The sequence below is a fragment of the Phycodurus eques genome, chromosome 5 (assembly GCF_024500275.1).
Source record: "Phycodurus eques isolate BA_2022a chromosome 5, UOR_Pequ_1.1, whole genome shotgun sequence".
Lineage (NCBI taxonomy): Eukaryota > Metazoa > Chordata > Actinopteri > Syngnathiformes > Syngnathidae > Phycodurus > Phycodurus eques.
In genome coordinates, this window is record NC_084529.1 from 8,442,600 (window position 1) to 8,458,074 (window position 15,475).

Genomic DNA, 15,475 nt, shown 5'->3' on the forward strand with positions numbered 1-15,475 from the left:
GTCGGGACAGGCTGCGTGTGCGTGGGAGAGAAGAGGAGGCTCCAGGAAGCTTTGGGACACGCCCCCCCACCAACCCCCCCACCCTCCGCTACTGCTCCCCTCCACCCTCGAGCCCACAAACACAATAAACAAAACCAACTCATTGGATTATATTTAGGATATTTTGCTTCTTAAAAGATGTATTTCAAAGGAGAGCAACAAGGCCAGCGTGGTGCAATAGTGAGTGGTTCGTTCAATCAAATCTCAGCTCCTGTCAGACATGTTTGTGATGTGTGTTGCTATTCAAATAAATAAATACAAATACAAAAGAAAAAAACGACACCTGAGTGTGAGCTGCATTGTAGGTTTTGTTGTTGTTTCTTTTTTTTTTTTTTAAATCAAAATCAAACTTTCTTTCGTGTAAAATTGGAAATGAAAAAAAAAAAAAAGATAAACATTGTAGCGCATGTCCAAACCCAAGCGTTCGTGGAGTCAAGCTATAGCAACAATGAGGAGATGATTTACTCCCCAATAATTTGAGTGTTATCAAACTGGCATCCCGGCCCTAGAAATAGCTGGTACAAAAAGGTTTGGGAGCCCTGGTCTACGTGCCCTGCGATTGGCTGCCAACTAGCCTAGGGTGTACCTACGGCCTCTCGCCTAAAGTCAGCTGGGGCAGACTCCAGCTCATCTGCAACCCAAGTGAGGTAAAAAGTATTTCAAACAAATAATAATAAATGGATGAATGAGAGGTTTTCATTTTTTTTAAATGGACTTCCAATTCTAATTATGTGTGTCCGCCGTGGTGAGTTTTGAAGCCAGACTGAAATGAAGATTGGAGCGGCTGTATTACTCGAGTTGAGTGGCAATGGAATGCGCGAGAATTTTAAAGCGAAATGGACACTTTGAGAAGGGTCTGAAATGATCCGGGTCCAAGGTTGCCTCCTTTAACTTGCGAGGGGAGGGGAGCAGCACCATACGTACGTGATCGAAGAAATGGAGTCCGGCGGGCAGGGCGAAAGTTTAGAACATGAGATTTTGGAAAGATCAGTGGAGTTATGCTGAGTCCAATGAGTCCAAGTCCCAGTTGGACTGCATGTTTCACAGTTGCAAGATGGTTGAGACGGGACAAACATCAATTTATTCGAGAGGTTGATGAGGTCTGTTTGGAGTCAGGTCCTTCAGGGAGGTCGGGGTTAGGTTCGTACATAACACAATAGTTGAACCTACAATTTTCTGAAAGACTGAATTATCTTAGATGCCCCTGCATGCCAATCAGCACCATGGATGAACATTGTTGCAGAGCGGCATGAATTGTTACAAAAGGCCAAAGAGAGCTGACGATGGGAAAGCCCAGCTGGACTCACCATAAAGTCACTGAAAATCCATCTCTTCCACCCTGTGGCATTCTCATAGATTGCACTATATCGTGTATGACTCCATTATCCTTTTTTAAACTATCCCAGGCTGGATGAGGAACCCCATAAAATAAAATGAATCCTCCCCCTAAAGAACATTTGTGTGTGTGTGTGTCATTAGTCTGTTTCGATCTCAACCTCTGCGCTTAAGAATCTGTGAGCGTTGTTGGGAGATAAACGCTTAGCAGAGTATCCACGATCACATTTCACACACACGGGCGGGCGGGAGTGCATGTACACGAAAGTAGATTCGATAATGGAGATTTGTTGATGCTGAGGGTGCGTCTGGGTTGTCAGATAACACAAACTGTTTTGATCATTTCCTTGTGAGGTCACTACAACCACAAACAGGCCCGCCCCAGATACTCCAATGTAACAACGATAATGATAAATTATGAACTCTTTGCATGAAAGTATAAAGTTTTTAGACTTGTTCCTCTATAATTCGTATTTAAATTGATATTTGAGGCAATGATTATTGGTGACGGGCTGTTGTAATGGGATGTGCTTCATCCTGATCAGAAAGTGTATCTTATCTTGACAATAATAAATACACTGAAATGAAGGAGTGAGGGGCTGTGTGAGTGGTTTTCAGTTTCTATGCAATGAATTAATATACAGCAGTTTACGCAAAGATCTTATGCTCTGGCTCCCTCAAGTGGCCGTAGAGGAAACTACACTGCGCCGTCTTTTCACAATGTTTTGACTATAGATTGATGAATGCTGACAAAACACCATTTAGAACTGGCCATTTATTTGAAAGTGAATAGCATATGCATACAAAGTCTCTACAAAGCTAGAAAATATCTAACATCCTTTTAGAGCCACGAGGGGGAAAAGTTTACAAAGCAACAATCAGACCCTGTGCGGTACCAATAGACACACCACCTGGCATTTGGATTCTCCTCGATGTACTTTCTTCTTCACAAAATAGGATGGAGATTAGAATATCAAAGATATACACAACATCTGCAATAAACATTATTGTCACCTTTATACAAAGCACCTTAGAAAAAAAACAATAATTCTCCCATCGCTCATACAACGGGAAGCAAAAATTCAAGGCCATTCGGGAATTCTGTGCCATGTATGGGCCTAACTCTCCAAATACAACGTTAACAACACACAACGATCATTCACAAACTTAGGAGGTGAACTTCGAAATCATTTGGAATACATCACATTTTCACCACTTTGGAAGTGGGAACTTTATTGACTGCTGAGGACATTCTCTTACTGGTTGGTTCCAGCCAGAGGATGCCAACCAAGATGATAAGAAGTGTCACACAAGTATGTTTTCAAAAAAAAAAAAAAAAAAGAAAAGAAACAGTCAAAGGATCCGACTACATGGAGATGTAATGTTAGAAAAATACTGTTGTTTGTTGCCTCTAAAGTAATCGATACAGTGGACACCACTTCTCCGGAATAAAATATCAACCGTGCAGGAAGCTGAGGCCTCAATATCTCCAGATAACCCTAAAGATTATAATTTCAAAGCTTTTTGGTATGTGGGTTCTGTAAAAAGAGTTAAATACGGTATTTTGCTGTATTTTTTTTTTGTCGTCCCAATTTTGCTGACCAAATTCTAATTTCTTAAAAACATGTCCCTAATTTCTCAGTGAGCGCGTGCACCTTAATGTCAAAATGCGTACCCATGAATGTGGACCATTTGGTGCTGACCCACCCCGAATGTCAGTGCTGTTGAATCTCATTAATCAACATAATAATTAACAGTTAGTGGTGAATATGAGGGGTATTTGTTGGGAGAAAAAAAAATACGAAGTACATGAAGCCAAGTTGGTTGTTTCTTCCAGTTAGAATAAAGATCTCCCAATAATGTAGCCGAGTCCAAACTACTGCATTGTTTTGAATGAGGCATCTGACAATGTTCAGTCTCAACAACATCAGTAGACAAACTAAAAAAAAAAAACATCCGCACTGCATGAGCAGACACTGCTTCGACAAATGACCCAAGGGGTGTTGTATTTACATTCTGTGGGAAGTAAAAACTGCTATGATAAAATTGAAAATTGTAAATTACTATTAGAAGACATTGAACATTTAAATATCAGTCCAATATTGGAGCATGTTTAATTTAAAAAAAAAAAAAAAAGCCTTGATTAAACAACTGTCGAATACTGAAAAAAAAAAAAAAAAGTGTGTGTGTGTGTGTGTGTGAATTTAGTGACAAAGAGAAGACACTTTAGTTTCCAGACAAAAGGCACTTCATGCCGTTCAGCATGACATGGACCAATCAGCAAACATCACCTGCTACAGTGTACAGCTTTTGGTTTCTGTTTCATAAATGCATTCCTTCATCTATAGTGAGTAAACTAACAGGAAAGAAGATACTGCCTTTAGGTGTTCAATGTGCCCTAGTCAACAAGCGTTTAAAAAAAATAATAATAATAATAAATTAAAAAAACCAAAAAAACAGGCACATGTGCTGTAATAACAACAACAATAGCAGATATTAAGTCTCTTCTTGAACACAATAAGTTGGTCCACATGTGTTAAAGCTCAAATAAGCTGGTGTAAGTCCTCTGAACAACCTTTATTTGTAGGGACGTCAACGGGGGTTTTTTTTGTTTGTTTTTGTTTGTTTTTTTACATTCTGAAATTTTCTCCCATCTTGTACATCATGAGCAACTGTGTTATATAGTTGATAAAATTCACAGTGCTTTCCAATAGTTGATACTTCACATAGTCAGTACAACTAAATCAACGCTGTTGCACAAATAAAATGTACCTGAATTGTTTAGTTTTGCTTATAATTTCATATTAACATCCATTTTAGATAGCGTTCCTGGAATAATTACTATATAGGTTATTCTTTTTTTTTCTTGAAGAAAACATACAAAATGGTAGAAAATGTGATTATTTCCTTTGGGGCAAACCATTTTTTTGTGCAAGGCTGCTGCTCACACAATTTAGCATCGCTATCTGCACAAAACCGCCTCTGTACTATACTTTATGACAATGTTGTAGTGTTATTTCCTTCAACATGAACTTGTATGGTTATTGATGATACACAGGGTCTGACCTTTAACACACACACACAAACATGCACGCACACACGCACAGTCTCAGGAAGTGAGGAATATTTGATTTTGTTTTGTTTTCAAGTCGGCAAGCAACACAAATTAGAAATTAAGCGGGGAGTAAATGGCGAGGAGGCTAAAGGAGACGTGACATCATCTGGTGAGATCAGATTTTATATCTATAGATGAAGAAAACTCTCCCAGGTCTCATCTGATCTGACCTAGCTGGTGTGAATTGAAACTCGTCTGACGATAGTTGTCATGGTGCAGCTATTTTTCCTTTCCAGTGTGGATTTGTCTGGTTCAAAGATACTTTGTAGATTTCATTTTCAGTCATTTCACCTCAAACGTCAAATTCGCATACCATTAAAAGGCCATATGTGTGCGCGTGTGTACATATATGTGTGTGTGTGAAGGGAAGTGAGTATTATTCCTTGATAAGACGATAGATGTGGTGCTGTGCTCCATGCTCATTGTTTGACACCTCAAACACACAGGCCATGCACAGCAAGGTCTCCTGAGTATCTCTGTTGCTCACGACCTAAAATCACCCCCCCCAAAAAAAGGAAGATTAATCAGAAATGTGCTCATGAATAGAACAACATCCCACAGACTGTGTTGTATGCTCACCAGCAGAATAGTGAAGTTCTCCAGTACACTGTTCATCATGTATTTTTCCGGCAGGTGTTTGAGCTTGTGGATGAAGTTGATCATGTATTCGCACATTGGAGAGCGACTGATTCTGTAGACAAAACGACCGTTTTCAAACCTGGCGTACTCCGTCTGCGGGAGGAGAGAAGACATGGCTGTTCAAGACATGTCCGTGACGATGTCTGAGAAGTCGGAATTTTTCGAGACGACTTCTAGTCTAGACTACTCTGACGTAACGCAACAACGGTGGCTCCCACAAAGACGTTAGCGATATAATTATAAACATCTTTTTCAAATGTGGGTCGTGAGCCGCAGTACCCAGAGAAAATTCACGCAACCAAAAGGGGAAAGCGCAAAGGCCACATATGAAAGCTGAGATTCAAGCCGAGATTCAAACCTCAGAAGATGCACTGTTCAATCAATCAATCAATCAAATGATTTTTATTTATGTTGCACTTTGCACACATAAAAAAAGCTGCATACACAATATACATATACACAAAAACAGCACCCATTGATTAATTGTATTGAGACATGGCAAGGCACTGAGGATCCAGGTGAGGAAAGATGACCTGTGGGGAGCCATCCACACCGAGATGTGCCGGAGCCCGAAAGGACAGAGGATGCTGCCACAGAGACCGAGGAAGACCGAGGGGGGACGAAGTCCCACATTGAGCAGAGCCCCCCAGCCCCCAGTTATGTAAGAGCAGCTGCTTGCTGCTGCGGTAAGCTACCTACAGTTATTACACCACCCTTTTTTCTTCAATTTCGAGTTCATTTATATGCCTGGTACCACTAAAGGTATATTATTATACTATTTTTGTCATCATTATATTTGACCAAACAAATATACTTTTAGTTATAGCGGGCATTAAAATGAACAAGAAACTGAAGAAACAAGGGTGGTCTATTTGAATTTCTTCCATGACTGTATGATCCGATTAGTCGACTAATAGCAAACATAATCGGTGACGAGTCGATTATCGAAATAATCGTTTGTGGCAGCCCTATACTATACATGAATGGTGCATTATTTGCACAATTACTATGTTCATATTATATTTTTCAACAAATATACTGTATCAGATGTTGATATAATTGTCTGTTTCAACATAAGGGAGAAATCTCAATGAGAGACATGTTATAAAACACTACAAAAAGTATCATCCTAACAGCTACATCTAAGCTGTGCATTTTCAAAGTGACGTGTCAACGCAAATCAATTTCTCGATGGAAAACAAAGAATACAGTCTTACCTCCACCTTCTCGACAACCTGCTTGCCAAAAGAGCAGACCTTGGTGGAACAGGTTATAGTCATGTTCTCTGAGCTCTCATACTGACTAGTGACCCCATAGAAGGCCGCCGGGTCTTCTTGTACATTGTAATTTAGGTCCGCCTGCCAAGATGCGAGCAAAAAGAAAGAATGTAGTGAAACTGCACATGTAGGATGAAGACACAATCTTCACTTATGTCAAAAGGGTTTTATGAAAGAAAAATTCTTGTGGGTGTGTGCCCTGTTCTAGACGACGGTGGTCAAATCAAATCACAGGTCTAATGATGCCCCCTGCTGGCTGTGACTATCCCTACAGGAGCTATATAAAAAATGGCTTTACATTGATAATAATGCATCTCAAAGTTATAGTTATGCAGTAAATATTAGTGACGGACCTACTTTATATTTCAGCCGGCGAACCGTTTCAGGCTTCTGAAAATAATTTTCTTATGTGTTTATTGAATGTATATTTCACTTTTTGAATGAACTACTGAAATAAATGTACTTTTCTATTAATTTGAATTTACTGAGATGCACCTGATGTGCGTATAAGGAGAAAGAAAATCCGGCAACCATTCAAATCAATGGGAACTGAACAACATTATGACCACTTGCACAATCTAAAGAAATTGAATAGAAGAGCCGCATCAAATATAAGGCACGTACGTAAAAAGAGGTATTCATTTAATAATACAGTAGGGGAAGTCGGCATTAGTGTAGAGCTGCATTGCATCATACTGGGACATGTTTTTGTTACCTAAATAAGAGACACAATGAGCCAATTTTTATTGTTTTGACAAGAAACCAAACCTCCACGATTTGCAAGTGAGCAAAGCTCACAATTCTAACAGTTCAAATAAAACATTTTTTTTTTTTTTTTTTAACCACCTGTAATCTTGGAAGTAAAATGTACACTTCCCAACAAGACAAGAAAACAATACGGTAGTCTGGTTTAAATCTAAGCGACGAAAAGAAAATATTCAGAGCAGACTAATGAGAACGTGTTGCTCGTTGATGACTAATTGAGAGAAGTGAGTCGGGTGTGTACTACTTGTAATGAGTTCTCCAAGGAGAAGTGTGCGGCGGGAGTCAGGGAGTGGCGGTCAAATCTTTTGTCTACCCTCCATTGTTTTCCTCACTCGCTCGCTCGCTCAGTTAACCTGGATTCAACTGTAAATCTAAAAGCATTACTGAGAGAAATCAGTCCACAATGTACCTACGAGTCTCTTATCCCCATGGTTCTCCTACCCCATTTATTGAGTCTCAGAAAAAAAGTGGCACAACAATCAAGAAAATGCCCTGCGCAACTGCCCATCATTTCTATTCAATTCAACTGTGCAATAATAATCACAAAAGTGAGAATCTTGGGTGCCAGGGATGCTTTAAAGTCAGATATATTCCTAAGTGGAGATGGAGCAACGCAGGAGTCTGGAGGTGAGCAGGTGTTCAAACAAAGCTGGTGTGTGTTCATCACTCTGCCACTTCCATATCCCAAGTGGAAAGACATCACACATATAGAGCACGCACACACCCTCACACCTGTCAGCACAAGGAAACGTCCCGATGGAAAACTACCGGTTGACGTATGACGCGATTTTGGACGTTTTCAAAGCCGATCTGAAGCTTGAATTCGTTGAGTTGGGAAGAGAGAAAAAGACAAATGTGTGGTTGCGTGAAGTCGAAATCAGTTATGCGCTCACCCAAAACTTGATGAGATAGAAAGCGTTTTGAGGGCCCTTGGCAAACAGCTCCTTAAGGCCTCCCTTCTTCTCTGGGAACTTGTCGTAGATCTGCCTGATGTCCACACACTCCAGCAGGGGGTCGCTGTAGCTCGGATTGCTCTGATTGATGTGCACAAACAGGTGCTTGTTGTACTGAGGAGGGGAGCGCAATGGATGAATTAGACATAGACAGACCCATTAAGAACATTTACAACCCAGTTTGTTAATTATGGCATCAAGGTTGAGGGAATTCAGCCTTTTTCTTCCTTGAACACTTAACTCGGTGAGACATTTCAAGGTCAAAATTTAATGTCTGCAAAACGCAATAAAACCACGCCATTAAGCAAAAAAATGACATCTGCATTCATTTAGACAATGCGCATAGTAAATCTAGGACCCAAACGTTGGAATATTGATTCATATGACGCCATTTATCAAATAAAGAACATATTAATGATGAAAAAAAAAGATTGATGTATTATATCCTGGGTTTCAAATAGATACAGTAAGGACAGCATTTGAATACATGCTGTTGAATAGCTTCATTTATGTCCAATGACGCAACAAGACAGGGTCATTAACACCTGATGTGTTGGTTGGTCTCAACTTATGGTGACCTAATCAGTCCATGTTTGCTTAAGTCTTGTAATTTATATTACTTGAGCTGTAAAGTAGCTCAAGAATTTAGGTGAATTAAATGACTTCATACTTTTACAATGATAGCTGGTAATTAATCACACATATTATCAAAAGTAATCTTAACTATGTAAGCTTTAGTAGTTAATATATATATATATATATATATATATATATATATATATATATATCAACGTGGGTTTACATGAGTCCTTTGAAGCGTAGGTGTCTAACTCAATGACCGGGAGCCAAATCCGGCCTACCAAATCATTTTATGTAGTCTGCGAAATCAAATCATGTGTGTCAACTTCCATGACCCTTCGCTCGAATCTTTGGCAAAATTTCAACTGGACATATTCAGTAAATAATATCTTTGAGATTTTGTAAAAAAAACAATTTACAACCCCGTTTTTTACAGCAACTTGAACACCAGTTGAACAAATGATTATCCTTGACTTCTGCTTTCAAAAGGAATTATCAATTTGTTGTGTATATGTGATAATATGATGAGGCGATCAAACATTTAAATGGTCTCCCACTCATAACAGCCCTCTGTAACTCCAATGTGGCCCGTGACAAATAATGAGTTTGACACCACTGCCTTAAAGTATTCAATAATGTTTCTGCCTGTTGCCAGGTGAAATATAGTGTGCAGTAAAGAAGTAAATAAACAAAATCAACAAGATGAATGTCGGCTGTCCGTGTGCGCGAGGCAGAAAAATGGCACTGGATCCACAGTGCGACAGCATGACAGACAGACTGAAGAGACAGAGCTCTAACAAGGTTAGTCATACGTGGAGACACAATGGAAGCTAACACAGCTATCTGTCATCTAAGTGCGTGTGTGCGTGTGTATGTTTGTGTACTACTGACAGCTTCTTGCTCTCGTTGGGTTTCCAGGAACGAGGAGAACTCCACCAGTCTCAGTTTAGTGGTGCCAATTGAACGACCCTGCCACGCTGGCTCTCTGTGCGACTCCGCTGCAGGACGTTCATAACCTGAGCAACATCATCATCAACGTCATCATCAAATTGTGTTTTATTACAAAACCTACCACAATACATGACAGTGGTAAACAAACAAAGCGAGGGAACAGTCCTCAAACATTATTGTGTAGTATGTATAGTACTGATTGTTTCTATAATTACGACATAGTAGTGGAGGTGCTAAGTTATGAACCCCGGATTGATTTATCTCATCTTAAAAATTACATTTTTAGACAAAAAGAAAAATCCACTCTTTCCATGTTAAACTGTTCTGCAATTCTTCACGTTATGCTGAAATATCCCAAAACCAAAACCTGACTTCCACACTTTCACTGTGATAAGAGTGTCGCATTTAAGATTCATGCATCTCTGTGTCAGTGTCATTGCTTAATTTATTTCCACTCTGCAATTTGTACACCTGTATGCTCATGCTGGCTGTCTGTGGGATGAATTAGAAATGTGTGAAAAGAATGTTCATATAGTCTATACATGAGCCTCACCACACGTCACTGTTGTGTTCCATCTTGAATCTCACATAAATAATATACATAAAACACACATATTCGCGGTATTCAGGTATTTATTTATATACAGTATATACAACTTGGCTGGAATTCGCACTATACCAATCAAGCCCAACCTAAATACTGTTCTTAATGATAGTGGTATCTTATGACTGTCTAAACTAGAATAACATAAAACAAGATGATTCCTGGCATATTTTATAAACCTAAATTAATCACTATAAATAACCTAAGGAGGTAGATTGACCCACTTTGTTCTACTCAGGCCCTTCCCACTAGGCAAGCCTCATGCTGACTGGGACAATCAAAAACTATTCTATAGAGAAGCAGTGGCCGAAAGAGCAAGAGGGAGGACCACCTGTTCACTTCAGAGAAAATACATAATTGTCGTGTGGTTCCTCTCACCTGTGATTGTGGTGGTCCCTGCTGTCTGCACCGAGTAGGCTTGCTGCGAGAACGGCTTGATGCTGAGAAAAAGAGGCAGACAGAAAGGGCAGTATTAAAAAGCTGAAAGGATGCAAGACACAGCATGGCCAGTCACATTGTACCTGTATTGTACTGAAAGGGATTATTACAGTGTGTTCTGTGACTTGGAGGAACACTTGCACAAGCGCAAGAGGTCAAGAGGATCTAAAAGCTACGAAGATCCCATTTTAGATTGTCATTACCATTATGCAGTCATGTGACTTCCACTTTAACTCAAGGGATAAGGATATCAAATTTAAGGAAAACTTAAGTTAATTATGTCTATTCCAAGCAAGCGAAATGCTTTTTATACAACCCCAATTCCAATGAAGTTGGGATGCTGTGTTAAACATAAATAAAAACAGAAAACAATGATTTGCAAATCATGTTCAACCTATATTTAATTGAATACACTGCAAAGACAATATATTTAATGTTCAAACTGATAAACTTCATTGTTTTTAGCAAATAATCATTAACTTCGAATTTGATGGCTGCAACACGTTCCAAAAAAGCTGGGACAGGTGGCGAAAAAGACTGAGAAAGTTGAGGAATGCTCATCAAACACCTGTTTGGAACATCCCACAGGTGAACAGGCTCATTGGGAACAGGTGGGTGCCATGATTGGGTATAAAAGGAGCTTCCCTGAATTGCTCAGTCATTCACAAGCAAAGATGGGGCGAGGTTCGCCTCTTTATGAACAAGTGTGTGAGAAAATAGTCAAACAGTTTAAGGAATTTAGGGATTTCATCATATACGGTCCATAATATCATCGAAAGGATCAGAGAATGTGGAGAAATCACTGCATGTAAGCGCCGAGGCCGAAAATCAACTCGTGACCTTCGATCCCTCAGGCAGCGCTGCATCAAAAACCAACATCAACGTGTAAAGTATATCACCACATGGGCTCAGGAACACTTCAGACAACCAATGTCAGTAAATAATGTTCAGCGCTGCAACTTGAAACTCTACTATGCAAAGCAAAAGACGTTGTAAATATAAAATACTATCCTGACAGATTATGCCATGGGGTGGGGTGCGTTAAGAGTCCCCTCCGCCGATTTGCTCGGAAAATGGTCAGAGCCGACCATCGTAAATATTAAGCCTGTTCAATATTTACGATTGCAAATGCTAATGTGTGGTCCGCACTGAGTTTGGATGAGCCACGGTCTTGGTGATTGTGTAATAAATTAGAACCATAGCCAATTAGTAGGTGACCTGAAAGTTGCGCTGTTGCCAGACACAAACAAAGGTGGAACTTGTTATTTTGAGTCCTTGTAACACATCATTCAGAATTATCAAAATAAAAATGTCAAGTACAAGAGTTTGTAACCGCCATGTAAGGTAGGCTAAACGTTATCCGAGCTTCTCCCATTTCTTCTGCTACAACTCTTTCTTTTGTATCTTTTGTATTGTTGAGAATTGTTAGAGGTGGATGACTGGTTAGCACACCTGCTTCACAGTTCTGAGGTCCAGTTCAAACGCGGCCTCCCCTGTGTGGAGTTTGCATGTTCTCCCCGCGCCTGCGTGGATTTTCTCCGGTTACTCTGGTTTCCTCCCACATTCCAAAATCATGCACGGTAGGTTAACTGAAGACTCTAAATTGTCCGTAGGTGTGAATGGGCGAATGGTTGTTTGTCTATATGTGCCCTACGATTGGCTGGCCATTGTTATGTGTGGAACAATGGTTAACACAACATGAGGGATGCCTAGCCTGGTCCATCATTATCACCTATTTAACTTTAAAGAAACAACTAGCAAAAAGAAAGTTCTGTTATTTTAAGGGTCACCTACTACATACAGTATTACAAAAACAAAGACTGGGAACACATCCATCCATCCATTTCCTGTACCGCTTTATCCTCACTAGGGTCGCGGGCATGCCGGAGCCTATCCCAGCTATATTTGCGCGAGAGGGGGCGGGGCACACACTAAACTGGTCGCCAGCCAATCACAAGGGAACACATTACTGCTTAATTAAAGGCTGCTCATACTGTATACACCGTGATACAATTCATATTGAACACCAATAAGTAAGCTTGAAAGAGTGCATAATGTGACTCACTCTTCTGAGGCAGAACTGGACTGTCCTCCAGGGATCATCCCCTGCCACAGCTGGAAACAAAGCACTATTATTACACTGTACAAGGGGTGCATGAATTCACTACATTCGTGTGTTATTCACCATTGCATAGGGAGGCTGTGAAGAAAAATACAGACAATATTGTTGTTCGTTTACTTCAAATAGTGTCCATCTTTCTGCCCATCAAATATTTTACTTATGCAAGCGTGTAGATGGCTTGTTGGCACGTGTTACCTGTGTGTTGCCGGCAAAGTTGGCCCGCACTATTCCCGGCAGCAGCTTGCTGTGTATGGCAGTGGCTGAGACGATTTGAGAAGAGGACATGGACGAGATGCTCTGGAGCGCTTTCTCCTTGGCATTATGATCCTACAATGCAGAGAACACAAACAGGAGAATGTAACAGAACCGTCAACAAAATAATCAACACATTCAAACTAAAAGCAAGCAATAATAGTAACAACATATTGAGATATTATTCGTCGGCATGACAGTAATAAAAAATAACCCTTCCCCGAAAGTCTGTTTGTTAAGTTGGCTGGAAATTCAAGTTCAGTCTTGATTCAAGTAGCTCCCGAATTATCAATTATGACGCTCTCTCACCATCTCTTGATTTTTTTGCCTTGCTGGCTCCTGGGATTTGATCTATCATTTTGACGGTGTTTTTGTGTGTCCACAATCTGCCTTTCCAACATAGGTGAATGACAGCAAGACCTCTTTTGATAGAATACTGTTTGAAAGGCTAGGAGCACCACTACCTTTGTTGTTTTAATTATCTTTTTCACAACAATAATTTTGGCATGGTAAAATAATAAATAGTAGATAGACTATAGACTAATAGACACATTCGTAACCCGCTCTGCATAAACTGGCGTGGACTTTGGAGTTAAAAAATAAATAAATAAATAAAGATTACCCCAAGATGGGACCGGCTCATTGAAGAGAAACGGCGTCATGGTGAGTTATAATTACTTTTACAACATTACAGTGCATAACTTTCTCTCTCTAATTTATCTGACTTACTATGTAGCCAATCCCCCATGTTGAGGATGTCAGCAGCATTTTCCAATAAGTTGTTTGGGTGTGGTGATATGGTCTTTGTGGCAAGCAAGCAAAATAACCTAAATGTGTCAACAGGCGAAGCCATGTGGCCAACAAGTCCTACAATATGTTGTTGCATAAAAACAATATAAAACCAAAATATCCCCTCGAAAGGAAGGTACTATTTCAATAATTGGGGGATTGATGAGGGGGAACTTGTGGTATATGTGACTATGGAAAATAAATCATTTATATTTTGTTTGAATTTAGATTAAATTTATTTTTATTTGAGTTTGTTTCATTTTTCAACTGTAATTGTAAATTGGAAGATTATTACTCTTCTAACATTAATATATAATTTTTTTTTTTGGGGTGCGCAAAAATTGGGTTACAACAGCCAATGTGCAACACCTGTCGGCAAGATTTATTGAGCTATTCGACCCCCGGTGGGTAAATAATGGATACGTCAAAGACGTTTCTGAAGAAAACAGCTCCGTGCTTCATGAACTATATTGAAAAGCAACATTGTTCACGCCTCACAGATGACAGCTTCCAATTGTGTTTTAAGATTAAGGTGACGTTTACCGCCTTACTGTGCCGATGCTGTACACTGAGGTTCAGGTGCAAAAAATGTTTTTAAAAATCACATTAACCAGGTAAAATAAATCTTTTAATTGGCTATTATTTTGCAAATATATATTGTGCATTGTTAAGTGAACTTAGTCCTTTTTAGTTCAAGATGACAGCTGACTGCATGCTTATGCACATGCAATAAAATGATGATGGAATACAGAAGTGGCATTTTTGGGGGAGCGGGAGCCTATCCCAGCTGAGTTCGGGCGAAAGGCAGACTCCACCCTGAACTGGTCGCCAGTCAGTTACAGGGCATATAGATGCCGACAACCATTCGCAGTCACATTCATACCGTTACTGAGTGAGAACTGAACCCACGCTGCCCGCACCAAAGTCAGGCGAGTGTACCACTACACCATCAGTGACCTCAACAGACTATAATGATTTTCAAATTGGTTTCAACCTATGTATTCAATTGAACACTACAAAAACAAGATATTCCATGTTCAAACTAATATTCTTTTTTTTTTTGTGCAAATATTCACTCATTTTGAATATGATACCTGCAACAGGTTCAATTAAGCGTTTGGGAACTGAGGAAAGGTGGAATTCTTTCCCATTCTTGCTTGACGTACAACTTAAGTTGCTCAACAGTTCGGGGTCTCTGTTGTTGTACTTTTCGCTTCATAATGCGCCACACATTTTCAATGGGAGACAGGTTTGGACTGCTGGCAAGCCAGTCGAGTACTCACACCCTTTAACTACAAAGCCACGCTGTTGTAACACATGCAGAATGTGGCTGGCTTTGCAGATGCTGGCTTTTGACTTTTGCGCGGATAAAAATACAGACGGTCCTTTTCCTCTTTGGGCTAGTGGACACGGCGTCCATGACTTCCTCAAAACAAAATTTAAAGTGGACTCCCTAAATTCTGTGCATTTGTACGTTGAGAAATGTTCTTAAACTGTGACACTAATTGGTCCCACAGTTATTCTCAAAGTCGTGAACCTCACCGCATCCTTGCTTGTGAACAACTGAGCCTTTTGGGGATGCTCCTTTTGTACCCAATCATGACACTCACCTGTTTC

General features: G+C 39.9%; 1 protein-coding gene across 2 annotated transcripts in view; it reads right to left on the minus strand.

The window, feature by feature from the left end:
- Positions 1 to 3,513: 3,513 nt before the first annotated feature.
- LOC133402979 (transcriptional enhancer factor TEF-1-like) overlaps positions 3,514 to 15,475 on the minus strand; it is a 71,075-nt gene continuing 59,113 nt past the window's right edge. Inside the window, exons 5-12 of one of the 2 annotated variants that reach the window (XM_061677378.1) lie at positions 13,013 to 13,144; positions 12,761 to 12,810; positions 10,636 to 10,697; positions 9,594 to 9,718; positions 8,064 to 8,237; positions 6,346 to 6,486; positions 5,069 to 5,221; positions 3,514 to 4,979 (exon numbers count right to left, since the gene is read on the minus strand). In XM_061677378.1, coding sequence (XP_061533362.1) covers positions 4,866 to 4,979; positions 5,069 to 5,221; positions 6,346 to 6,486; positions 8,064 to 8,237; positions 9,594 to 9,718; positions 10,636 to 10,697; positions 12,761 to 12,810; positions 13,013 to 13,144 — 951 coding nt within the window. In that variant the 3' untranslated portion in view covers positions 3,514 to 4,865. The remainder of the gene's footprint in view (positions 4,980 to 5,068; positions 5,222 to 6,345; positions 6,487 to 8,063; positions 8,238 to 9,593; positions 9,719 to 10,635; positions 10,698 to 12,760; positions 12,811 to 13,012; positions 13,145 to 15,475) is intronic. The other variant, XM_061677379.1, reaches the window with a different exon arrangement.